General features: G+C 35.3%; 1 protein-coding gene across 1 annotated transcript in view; it reads left to right on the forward strand.

Annotated features, from left to right (window-relative positions):
- Nucleotides 1-13,714, forward strand: part of LOC150087456 (solute carrier family 2, facilitated glucose transporter member 10-like) — a 54,598-nt gene that overhangs the window by 5,280 nt on the left and 35,604 nt on the right. The window contains exons 3-4 of the mRNA XM_090372494.1: nt 7,190-7,390; nt 12,116-12,260. Coding sequence (XP_090228620.1) covers nt 7,190-7,390; nt 12,116-12,260 — 346 coding nt within the window. The remainder of the gene's footprint in view (nt 1-7,189; nt 7,391-12,115; nt 12,261-13,714) is intronic.

Consider the following 13,714-nt stretch of genomic DNA (forward strand, 5'->3'; position numbering starts at 1 on the left):
AAAAGTCCATTATTGAATGAACAGTGATTAGGGAACAAATAACAAATATCATCAGAAGGTATGTAGCAGTACTACACAGAAACTTACAATTCCAGGCATCCACAGCTTAGTGCTCTTCATTGGGGACATAAAAACAGAGTAGATTTAGCCATAGGAAATAAAGTAAATAATTTTAACTGGTTGGCATGACCAGTGTTTTTCACTGATTTTTTTGGCACCATTTCTCTATATTGTTTATTGCAAAATGCAGCAGAAACATTTAAACCTTTAAATACATAAATTATGCAAAACAATCATAAATATATGTTCAAGAAAATACAATAATTTTTTAACCTTATACAAGATAAGGTTCCAAGGGCAGTAAAGTTCCAAGACTGGTGCTGTTGTAGTCATGTTTGATGAATTTGAAAATAAACAGAAATGGTATGTTTTTAGTTCAGACTTACTGCAACAGATGGTGGTACAGAGATTGTCCAGTAGGCTGACAGGTTTCAAGTAACAACCAGTTTAGTTTGTAGCATTAATGTTCTGTGCCATGATTTTGCAATGGAGCAATGAATAAATATCAAATTTGCTTTAAACTGGAAAAATCTGCAACAGAAACGTATGAAAGTTAAAACTGCTTATGGTGATGAAACGTTAAGTCACACCAGTGTGTTTGAATGGTATAAGTAAATCAAAGATGGAAGTGAGGATAGTTGCAATGACCCATCTGTCATTGCAACTATACAGAAGTGGCCATCTGTCAAACTTTTGAAATGAGGAGAGTTTCCAAAGTTCAGAAAATTGTGGCAAGAGATCTTCATTTTTCCCTCAGATTGATGGCTGATGAGGAGATGATGCATCAAATTCTGCTTGAAGATTTAAAGAAAAGGAAGGTATATTGCAAAATTTGTGCTGCACAGCTTCATAAATGAGAAAAAGCAACAAAGAGCATCATCATGCAAAGATTTCATTCAGACTTGTCAAGAGAATCCTAATTTCCTCAACTGCATTGTCACTGGAAATGAGTGTCGGGTGTATATAAGTACAACACAGAGAAAAAGTGCCAGAGCTTGCAGTGGACTTTAAAATCATCACCAAGACCCAAGAAGTTTTGTTTATCGAAGTCCAGAATCAAGACAATGCTGATAACTTTTGAAAAACAGGGTGTGATTCACAAGGAATTTGTACCTGAAGAGGAGAAAGTCAGTGCTGCATTCTATGTACAGGTGCTTCAAAGACTATTGAAGCATGTTTGGTGAGGCCACAATTTCAAGAGAAAGGTAACTGGTTCTTGTTGCTTGACAGTGCCTCCACCCATTCTTCAATTGTTATGAAGAAATTTCTGATGAAACATTGTACAGATCAATCATCCACCCTACTCTCCTGATCTAGCACCAGTTATCTTTTTCTTCTTTCCCAAGGTGAAAGCTGCCTTTAAAGATAAGAAATGTTAAGAGATTTCAGATGTTGAAGACATAAAAAAAAGAACATAATTGCTGAACTGACATAATTGCATCATCTCTTTGGATGCCTTCACTGACTCTTTTCAGAAACTTTAAAGAATGATATAATAAGTGCATTCAATCAGGTGGCGATTACTTGGAATAAAAATAAAACCATTTTTGAGCTCTTTCATTTTGTGTTCTTTTTATTGCACCAGTGTGAGAACTTTATTGCCACACCTCATACATATACCATATTCACATTATTTACAGTAACAGTTTGTGATATCATTAATTTTCAAATTGGTCAAAACCACTAAATTATTGTAAATCGGGCACTCTCCTGAATCCAGTCTTTTTTTTTTTTTTTTCTCTAATGTACAATTTAGTTTCCAGTCACAAGATTTTCTGACAGCTTTTCACTTTCTTTATGTTATTAGCACTAGCTGACTGATTTGATCTCTTTGAGGCCATTTAAAAGCTATCCTACTGCACTGGTCGGGAAATGATAGCTCCTAAAAATAAGTTTTATAAGAAATTCAACAGGCTCGATTAGTACCCACAAGCAGGAGCTCCCTTTCCCCATAACACTGCCAGGCAGCAGAATGATATATAAAAAGTGTATATATTTGTAACATGCAAGAAATAGTGTACATGACCAATTTACTGCCATGGATACAGGAAACTTGTGCCAGCTATAGAAAAATGTTTCTAAGTTTCTCCGAGTCAAAAATTGGAAATTTTGCAGCATTTCTAGTTTGGCTAGCAATTTCAGCCATTTTCTTAATTTTCATTTAAAAGTCAAATTTTCAATAGGAAACTACAGAACACAGTACACACCTTGAAGGTGTGTACTGTGTTCTGTAGTTTCATAGTACACACCTTGAAGGTGTGTCTATGAATTACAGATGAGTGATTGGAAAATCAGATTGAAGTGCATTAAAATTTTTTGTTGACAGAGCCTTTCAGGCACTGAAACTCCTGATAATGGGTAACTCCTCCCTATATGTTTGGAGTGATTGACACTATTCTGGGGACAGAGGGATCAAAAATACAGAGCACTGAAGGATCAAAAATACAGAGCACTACAACAATCAAGTGCTGAGAGTTAACCACACTATAGCAGGGACAACTTTTTTTTTTTTTTTTTTTTTTTGAGAGAGTGAGAGACAAATCTCTTACTTTTCTATTGTTCTTTGCTTCTATTTATTTTTTTTGAAAAAAATCATTGTTAGGCATGTTAGTATATATTCATAATGTGCTTATTTTCTTCATCATGTTCATCGTCAGTAACTGGGCTCTCAGTGGATGAATTTTCCATAAAATTTTATATTTCACTCTGACAGAACATTTCAAGCCTTCTCAAATTTTATTAAAATTGGACCAATAGAAAGCTATCTATTTATTTTATATATATATATATATATATATATATCCATTATTTTAAATTAAATAAAACATAAGCCAGTAGTATGGCTAAAACTGTAGAGCGAAAATTAACATAAAAATAACCCAAATAAACAATCGAACGAAAAGAAAGAATAGATATAAATAGTAGCCCAGAAACCCTAATATAATTTCGATCTTTAAATCCAATTAACAAAAACTATACAAATTTTAGGATAATGCCAATTAGTTATTAATTTAGCGGTACCCCCCCCCGAGAGGTACCAGTTCCAAAAGACGTGAAATATCACCCAAAGAGGGTTAAAGGAACTACCAAACGATAACAAAATCAAAATAAACTAAAATAAAATAGACTGACCATCATGCCCCATATCGACAGAGGACCACGAGGCCAATAATGGTCATGGAATCAAATGGTCATGAAATGCAGCGATTCCATGACCATTATTGGCCTCGTGGTCCTCTGTCGATATGGGGCATGATGGTCAGTCTATTTTATTTTAGTTTATTTTGATTTTGTTATCGTTTGGTAGTTCCTTTAACCCTCTTTGGGTGATATTTCACGTCTTTTGGAACTGGTACCTCTCGGGGGGGTACCGCTAAATTAATAACTAATTGGCATTATCCTAAAATTTGTATAGTTTTTGTTAATTGGATTTAAAGATCGAAATTATATTAGGGTTTCTGGGCTACTATTTATATCTATTCTTTCTTTTCGTTCGATTGTTTATTTGGGTTATTTTTATGTTAATTTTCGCTCTACAGTTTTAGCCATACTACTGGCTTATGTTTTATTTAATTTAAAATAATGGATGTATTTCAGCTTCATATGGAGGAATTGCATGTCGCTGCCTCTAATGAATGCTTAATTATTTATTTATTTTCTTATAATTTAACTTTATTTAATATAATTCAATGATAGTATATATTTCGGCTTCATATGGAGGAATTGCAAGTTGCTGCCTCTAATGAATGCTTAATTATCTTAATTTTTTATTATAATTTAATTTTCGTCAACATTTAATATAATTCAATAGTAATGGGTCGATATGCTAATTTAGCAACGCCTGTGCCGCCATCTATTTCCTTTTTTTCTTCAATATAAGCTGATTCAGCTTACAGTATGTCAGTGGTGTGGCTCTGCTTTAGAGTGCTGTCTGTTCTATAGTTTATTTTCGCTGCATAAGGACCACCGCCATGCAAATCCTCTGCATTGGTTGATCTATCGGAGAATGGAAGGGTGGTGTGGTTCTTCGATATTTCCGCCTTTGCGATGTTTTGTATGACGATTGAAATGCAGCGATTCCATGACCATTATTGGCCTCGTGGTCCTCTGTCGATATGGGGCATGATGGTCAGTCTATTTTATTTTAGTTTATTTTGATTTTGTTATCGTTTGGTAGTTCCTTTAACCCTCTTTGGGTGATATTTCACGTCTTTTGGAACTGGTACCTCTCGGGGGGGTACCGCTAAATTAATAACTAATTGGCATTATCCTAAAATTTGTATAGTTTTTGTTAATTGGATTTAAAGATTGAAATTATATTAGGGTTTCTGGGCTACTGTTTATATCTATTCTTTCTTTTCGTTCGATTGTTTATTTGGGTTATTTTTATGTTAATTTTCGCTCTACAGTTTTAGCCATACTACTGGCTTATGTTTTATTTAATTTAAAATAATGGATGTATTTCAGCTTCATATGGAGGAATTGCATGTCGCTGCCTCTAATGAATGCTTAATTATTTATTTATTTTGTTATAATTTAACTTTATTTAATATAATTCAATGATAGTATATATATATATATATACACAGGTTGTCTCAAAAATATTGGTACAAATGTTTAGGGGAGGTAGGTAACATCTAAAGGAATGTGAATCCCATAGGAACCCATAACCGGAAACATCACGGGAAAGTAGTAGCAGAGGCACAAGAAGCAGAAATGACACAAGACAGTAATTAGTGGCAAACATTTATTTGACATAATATTAACAATGCAGTATGAGATAGATGCATTTCATGATGTTACAACAGATGCTCAAAGGTTCCACCATGAGACGCAATGCATGCGTGACACCGACGCAGCATGGATTAGCGGACACGGTCGAACACGCCTGGAGTTTCTTTGACAGTAGCAGCAGCGCAGACAAGTCTCGCTATGAGATCCATTTCCGTCTCCACAGGCGATTCATACACGATAGATTTGAGGGTCCCCCCCACAGAAAGAAATCAAGGTTTGATAAATCAGGTGAGTGTGGGGGGGCCAGGCAACGGGTCCACCACGGCTAATCCATCAACGCCCAAAACGCCTGTTCAAATGGGTGACGAACACACCTTCCATAGTGGGTAGGCGCCCTGTCATGTTGAAACCAAATGTTGCATCTCACATTTGCTGGAACATCGTCAAGTAACCCTGGTAGAACTTGTTCAAGAAAGATCTGATATTTAGCGGAGTTCATGCGGGATGGTAACAGGTATGGGCCGACTAAGTAGTCACCAACCATACCTGCCCACACATTTATTGTGAAGCGATGTTGTGCCACATGGGGTCCACACCGTGTGGGCCCCTCTGCTAATCCATACACTAGGTGCATGGATTAGCAGTTCGTATATCGATGCATGCTCTTCGTGCGGCGACTACTGCTTAAATGAGTAAACCAGAAATTTTCCCTCTCGTGAACTGATGAACAGCGCCGTGTACCGACTTACGGTGATGTTTCCGGTTATGGGTTCCTATGCAATTCACATTCCTTTAGATGTTACCTACCTCCCCTAAACGTTTACCAATATTTTTGAGACACCCTGTATATATCACATAGGCTATCCATATATTGTAGCTGAAGCACTGGACGCTACATTTGTTGTTATGTACAATTTGGCAGAAACAATGTTTTTGGTTCACATATAAGATTCATTGCTTTTTGCTCTTTCTTTTTTTTTTTTTTTTTTTTGTTATAAATTGTCACCCCTGAAATATAAACTGTGTACATTAACCAACCTATATTATCTATCTTTTCACTGTGTTTGATTAGTTAAAAAATATTTAGTATCTGTAGTGCTAAGTTGAAGTTTCTAAGCCTCCAAATGTTTGGTGTTAAAAATCAACCTACACAGCCATTATGAAGGGTTTTTTTTGTTTTTTTTTTTGTGATTGCATTAGTAGTGACATAATGATGCAAGGAAGCAAGCAATCAGCACCAGCTTGAAAAAAAATTAAGAAAAAAAAAAAAGCTTAATTTGCAAATCCTTACTAATGAGTTGTATAATCCTTCTTTAAATTTAATCAAACTCTCCACTTCTGAATCATCAAGCAAATATTTGCACATCTGTCTTCTCTCTTGCAGTCATTCTTTTCCAATTTACTGTCCCCTTGTGTGTAATGTGTGTGTATCTTCCAAGGAAGAGTAAGGATGCCATCAGAATTTAGTTTACTCAATCTTTTTAAAGTCTTAAATACTTCAGTCAGGTCTCCCCTTCCAGATGCTGAAAATTTACAGAACTGAAATTTTTCTTGGTAAGAGCACCCTTTTGTGCTCTTCTCTGCACCCATTCCCATGTACCCACATCCTTCCTGAAATGAGGCTTCCAAACTTGTATGCACTGGTCAAGATGTAGCCTAACCATTGCTGTACTCAACAGGATAACCACTTCATATCAGACTGTATGTCTGACATGAAGTTGCAGTACAAATTATGTCTAGTTTTTCATTCTCTACTGCCTTGAGCATAGTACTGCCCATTTGGTATGTTATTCTGTGATTACTGCTACCCAAATGTAACACCTTGCATCTATCAGCATAAACCTCGATTACCACATTTCAGCCCATCTTCCTATTTTATCCAGGTCTTGTTGGAGTAACAGACCCTGATTACTGTCATTAACCACTCTGTCTGCCTTTGTATCATTAGCAGGAGTAGACATTAAACTTGATATACTTACATCAGTGTTGTTAATAAATATTAAAAACAGTGAGGGGTTCAACACCAAACCCTGACCAACTCTATCAATAATATTTGTCCATGAAGAGCAGTTTATACTAATTTAGAAAATTTTAAATACCCATTATGAATAAGATATTTAATTTTAGTTCATATTATTCATTGACCAAGGGAAAAAAAATCAATGAGATATGTCTGTCCCGTGAGTCAGGACAAACTTCTCTGCTCTCGCCTACATGCACCAACATAACTTTCACATCTTGAAATTGCAGTTTGGAAATGTGCTAGATTTGAGAATTTTGTAATGTGCATAAATGTAACTTTTAAATATTTCACTGTTAATTATGATTGTATGATTGAAACTTATTATAACTATTGTATCTTAAAAACAGATAAATATGTGTTTTTCAATTTTAGGTTCACTTCACCAGTCCTTTCCCTATTATGGAATGGATATCAAATTAGCAGATAAAAATGATGACAATGCATTACAGGTACAAAACAAAAGATCTTTGATGTATAAAAACAAATATTTACTTTCTTGTTTCTCACTACGCTATGTTATTCTAGCAGCAGTCATTGCTTCGGTTGGTGGCATCCTCTTTGGATATGATATCGGTAAGTTTTTATAAACTTCCATAATAATAGTACAGTGAATTCAGAGGTGTTTTTTTTTATAAGTTTTGAATCTTAATAAATAAGAATAAGGAGACCTGTACCTATTATGAATAAACAAATACTACATGCATACAATATTTGCTTATTCTTATTTATTTTATTATATTTATCATTTTTGACCATTCAGACCTCCTTACCCATTTTTTTTTTAAATTAAAACAGCTGTAGCTTCATTACTGTTCAGAACTGGACACTTACTTGTATGAACCTTTTTATTTGTTTTGGCATATAGTACTACCTGTTTAATTTAAAAACACCCATAGAAAATTTTATTAATTCAAGTATATAAAAATTCTTAAGTCAGTTATCTTTATTTTGCCATTAGAATTTGAACTATAAACTGACAACTTGATCACATAATCATTACAAAAAACACATCTATGGTACTAACAGTCATTCAAAACAGGGCTCTTTAGCTGACTAAACAGGAAGCAATTACAGAGAATGGAAACAAGCCAAACACATGAAGTAGCAGCAAAATATTGCATATTAATCACAGTAAGACATCCAGTATGTGGAGAACTGTCAGATGCTCTTCTTGGGCCACTTTGTAAGAATTATTCAAATATTGCTACAGCTACAAGTTACCATAGAGATTATACTTCACATCCACTTAAACTGGAACTTGCTGCAAGATTTGTAAAGTTCGCTATTTACAAAAACATTTTAGAAAGAAGGATTTTTTGCAAGATGACCCACAACTTCAATCCTTTTAACTAAAGAAGAATTGATGATTTATATAAAAGTGCCTGATTTTGGTCGAAAGCAGATTATCATATCTATACAAATAAATCAAGATTCATTCTACAAAATGATTTTGTAAAGGCTGATATCACAGGCCTTTCCTCTTCCAGACCTTCACTCATTTGCTGCTGAGGTAATCAATCATGTGATGTATGCAAAGCTGGCATAGGCATGTTCAGCTAAACCTAAAACCTGAATCTGGCACTTCTTAAAAAATTTCAGAAAAAGAAAAAAATTATATATGAACATGATTTTTTTTTTTTTTTTTTTTTTTTTTTTTTGTCTTTGGGATTGCTTTGTCTTTTATTGCACTGACTGTCTTTTAGTTTCTAGGTCATACTGGAACAGCAAACTTTCATCACAAGTAATTACAGTACTTAGGAAGTCTGGATCTTCTTCAGTTTTGTTTTTTTTTTTTTTTTTTTCAAAACATCTTTATAAACTTAGTCTTCTCATTCTTTAGTCTTCATTCAGAATTTTTGGCACCATCTTCGCACACACTTTACTCATGCCTAAATTTTCAAAATTTGTCTCATTGTTTCTTTGTCCATATTGAGTTCTGGTGCAACCATTCTAATATTTAAATGATCACTTCTAATCATTATCCTCACCTTGTCCACGTTTTCATCAGTTTTCACGGATACCAGACGGTCATTCAGAGTATTGCACATTCTCTCTTCCTTCTAAAAATCTTCTATGCCATTCGAACACATGAGCTCTTGACCATAGTATCATCCCCATAAACTTGACATAGCAACTCATAACTTTCAGTTGGTGTTTTCTTTAGTTTTTTAGTTTTTAGTTTTTAAAAATTTTAGGTTGATTCATTGTTTGACTGTTTTGTCTGTCATTTTTCCAGTAAACTGCAAAAACACAAGGTAATGAAAACCTGTCTCACCACAAAGTGAATGAACTTTGCCTTGTGGAGGCGAAGTTTTTTACTGCTCCTGGAATAGAGAAGTTTTTTCTGTTTTATTAGCTTAAATTGGCATATTAACTTATTTTATAGAATAGCTTTATATTCCTAGTTACAATACTTGGTTTAAAGTTTAACTTAGATAGAGATTTTGTAGGTATTACTTAGTATCGAGGGTATCAAATTCACGTGTTACAAGTTGCAGCTCCACTGAACAAGAAGTTTTTTAGCCATATTTAGCCGCTTTATTGACCAATTGTTATATCAAATTATTTTCTATAAGTAGCATATAGACCTAGTCAGGATCCTTAGTTTATTCTGAATTGAGACAGCGAGATTTGGAAATTAATTAATACAGGGTGGCCACTGAAAGACTGAATGATATAAAACAAAAATAACTTTTACAAACACATGTTTTTTTAATTTTTTATTATTTTATTTGGAAATATAATTAATGGATTTTTTTTTTAGTATTATGTGTGAAAAACAACATCCCTCAAATGACCACCATTTTCTTGCTCACAAATACAGGTTCTTTCCACAGCATTTTCCATGACCGTATGCAAGGTTTCAGGTTGTAAACGTTGGATTTTGGCTCAAATGTGCTCCTTAATTCTTGAATTGTTTGAGGTTTATTTATGTAAACCCATTCTTTCAAGTAGCGCACAAAAAGAAGTCGGGAGCCATCAAATCAGGTGAACGTGGAGGCCAAACAAATTCAGCATTTTTTGAAATTATTCGTTCACCGAAAATTTCTCGCAGGAGGTCCATCGTCGTCCTGGCAGTGTGCACAGTAGCTCCATCCTGTTGGAACCATACCTCCTGATTATCTTCGACCGCTGGGGGTAAAAAATTTTCAAGCATTGTCCTATACAGGGCCCCGTTGATTCTTTCTGGCTGATCTTCCTCATTTTCAAAGAAATAGGGGCCGATAACTCTTTCAGCCATAACACCGCACCAAACAGTGCATTTTTGAGGATGCAATTGATGCTGATGTAATTCCCTGGGATTCTCAGTACCCCAAAATCTGCAGTTTTGTTTGTTGATGTACCCATTTAAATGAAAATGGGCCTCATCGCTTATTATCAAGTTGTTCAAAAAGTTGTTATCTCTGGCTAGGTGTTGAAATCGAATGGCGTACTGCAGGCGCTGATGAGTATCTTGGGGTAGTAAAGCTTGGACCATTTGGATCTTGTATGGAAACATTTTTAAATCCAGTTTCAGAATCTTCTGAAGCGATGTTCTGGCGATGCCTAGTTGAGCAGAGCGACGACGGATAGAGGCAGATGGATCCTCAAAGACACTCTGCCGTACAGCTTCCACTGCTGCGTCAGTGCACACAGTGCGCTTAGGACCTCTTCCCGGAAGATCGCCGACTGATCCAGTTCTTTCAAACCGGGTAATTAGGTTCCGAATCATGTTATTGCTAGGAGATACTCTTACTTTAAAATGTTGCCGGTATTTTCTCTGAGTTTCAATAATTGATTTTCACTGGAATAGAAAAACCGAATGAATTTTACTCGTTGCTGGACATTATATGTAGCCATTTTAATCTCCAAGGGATCCTCTATAATCTGTAAAAAAAGAAAATAAAAAAGATTGAAAATAAACAAGTTATGACTTTTTCAAACCCTTCAGTCTTTCAGTGGGCACCCTGTACTTAAGTGTCCGTAGATTTACCGTTCGTAACTTGCCGCCATTGTTATACAATACAACGTTATATCCCGAACTAGATAGTGTAAGCTTAGTATAGTATAGTATATAATATAATATTGTCAATCAATCAGTAAAATCTGTTAATCTTGTTAAACTTCACTGTCAATTAAATTGTACTTTTTAACTGAATACATATAACGACTTAGATTACAAACGTAACATAATTAATTAATACATAACTTGATATGGAAGTTATATAAACGGAACTCATAGATAATACTTGATACTGAAAAATATATATAGCATTATAACTGTGTTGGGATACAAGTTTAGGGTTATAATTCTGTACTGAAATTTAAATTTTATTGAAATTAAATCGAAATCATGATTCAGACCAGAGCACCAAAGCAAAAGGCTCAAGCTAATGGGAGTGCCATGGCTCTGAGGGGGGGCAGTTGCCCTCTGAATCACAGCCTTTTAAAATGCACTACTTGCATGATGTTTGTGGAGCAATCGGGTATGGGACATGATATTGCCATGGGGGATGTCTTTGTGTGTGCGTGATGTAAGGAGTGTAAGGAAATCAGGCAACAACTCAGCGTTGTTATGGGCCTATGTGAGAGCTTGAAGGATAGGGTGGATGCCCTCGAAGGATCTAAATTGAGCAGCCCATCAAGCTCTCAGCTGCCCACATCAACGCCAGAGCTTGCACTTGGTCATCACGCAACACAGCTGCAACCCCCAAGTTAAAAACCCTCAAACTTAAAAAAGTTAGAGGGATGATAGAAATTATTTCTTGCAATGATCATTTGAGGGCTTGGTAATTATAGTATTTCACTCACCCTAGGAAACTTCTCCATGGTTGCTCAAGCAGTGGTCACAAGAAAATATCCCTGGATCACATTGCATGAGCAAACGTTCTTGCACCACATCTATTTAAGTGTATCCCATCCCTGTTAAAGTTAAAAAAAAAAAAAAAATGAAAAGCAGTTTGAATAACAGTAATCATCAGTCATGATTAGGAGCAACCAATGAGAGACATTTCACAGAGTTTGATTACCAATAAAGTGTTTGATCATGACATCATCAAAACCAGATTTATCATTCTCCTAAACAATACTGAAATCAATCAAATATTTTTGCTATTATTTAAAAATTTTTTTTTTTTGTTTATTTCCCTGAAAGTTTTTAAAGAATTATTTTCCATGTATAATTTAGCGAAGAATAAAAATTGGTACCAGCCCTTCTTCAATTTTTATAGTATAGTATAAGATATTGTAAATTAAGGTTCTTAAGTTTGTGTCTTAAAGTCATTAATTTCTCATCAATGATTTCTTTGTCATTGACAGGAATTATCTCAGGTGCCCTTTTGCAGCTCAAAGAAAAATTCTCATTAAATTGTGTTCAACAAGAGATGGTTGTGTCATCTGTACTCATGGGTGCATTTTGTGCTTCTTTCATTGGAGGTAAGAAATATATGAATTTTAAAGAGAAGTGAGTTTTCAATCTGACCTAATGATTTCTAATTATAAAGGGAGGCCAAATAATCTAGGCTGACCCACCTAACACTGCCTCAATAGCATGAGCCAACATTCTTGCACCACATCTATTTAAGTGTATCCCATCCCTGTTAAAACAGTCCAGTCTGTTAACAAGCACTGGCCATGCTGTGAAAAATTCTATCCCATGAACTTTGCATTGTCTCACCAGGACAAAATTTATTGACAAGGCTCTTTGTAAATTCCATCCTGTCATGTCATGGCAAAATTCCGGACATTCAGATTTTGCTCTAATTAAGATTTATCTCAACATCACCTCATACTTGTCAAGTAAAATCTCAGCATGCCTATTCTAAATATCATTAATACCAGCATGCACAACAATATTACCTTTTGTGCATTAAAAAGATGACAGTTATTCTAATATATTGCCAACTTTTGTCTATGGCTGACATATCTTGGTGTATTCCACCTATCTGTATTGCATGAATATTCTGCTTCCCTGACAGTAGTCACCAAGAATAACTACCTCCTGTGTGACCAGCACATACTTGTCCAGGTGATCCATCAGGCAACTCTAATGTTAAGGTAGGCAGTTGAGTGCTTGGGGAGTCCTCCTGATTTAATTCCTCCAAGGACAATAACCCTCTCCTTCAAGCACTTATGTCCTTCCAATAAATTTTCTAAATATCCACTTAATTTTTTCACTTTATATGCCTAGCATACAGACTACCCACAGTGCATGTTACAACGCCTTGATTCTTAGGAGAACCACCTTAGGCTAAAAGTGCCTTTGGTACGACTAACATACCTTATTAGTCATACCAAATGATGCCAAGGATAGAAGTTGGAACAAAATTTTGCTTCTCCTGACTCAGTTTGTTATAGTGGTGCAAAATATCACTTAATACTTGACTGAACTTTCTGTTTCGTTTATTTTGGGTTATCTTCAACGAGAATGGCCATTCTTTTCTTGAACTAAACTGAAGGCTTCTGACATCTTTTTTGTTGCGAGCAGTTTAATTTGTGCTGGTTGCATTTTCTCTTCCTCCATCACACTTTTGTTGTGCCGATTCATTCAGATCCTTGTTGGTCAGCTCAGGAGTGTGTGATTCCAGCAACTGCATTATGTTACTTACATCCATGTCATAAAAATCACATTTGCCAGTTCTACAATCAATAACTGAATTTCAGGGACATTGCAATTCCCACATACTGGGAACCCACTCTGGCAATATATTTTGCTACATACTATTATAATCCAAGTGACTTCTTCCCATATCACCACACATTGCGTATGGGCCTTTTAATATTGTACCCCACCAGTAATCCTGAACTAATAGCTAGTCTTTGCTATCTGTCTTGATGATCAGTTGCCATGTGGTCTCCTGAAGATAACAGGCTTTAAATGCCATTATCATTGTGTCTTTCTGTTACAACCAATGGACA

This window comes from Mastigoproctus giganteus, chromosome 4, assembly GCF_048544385.1.
Source record: "Mastigoproctus giganteus isolate SK-2022 chromosome 4, ASM4854438v1, whole genome shotgun sequence".
Lineage (NCBI taxonomy): Eukaryota > Metazoa > Arthropoda > Arachnida > Uropygi > Thelyphonidae > Mastigoproctus > Mastigoproctus giganteus.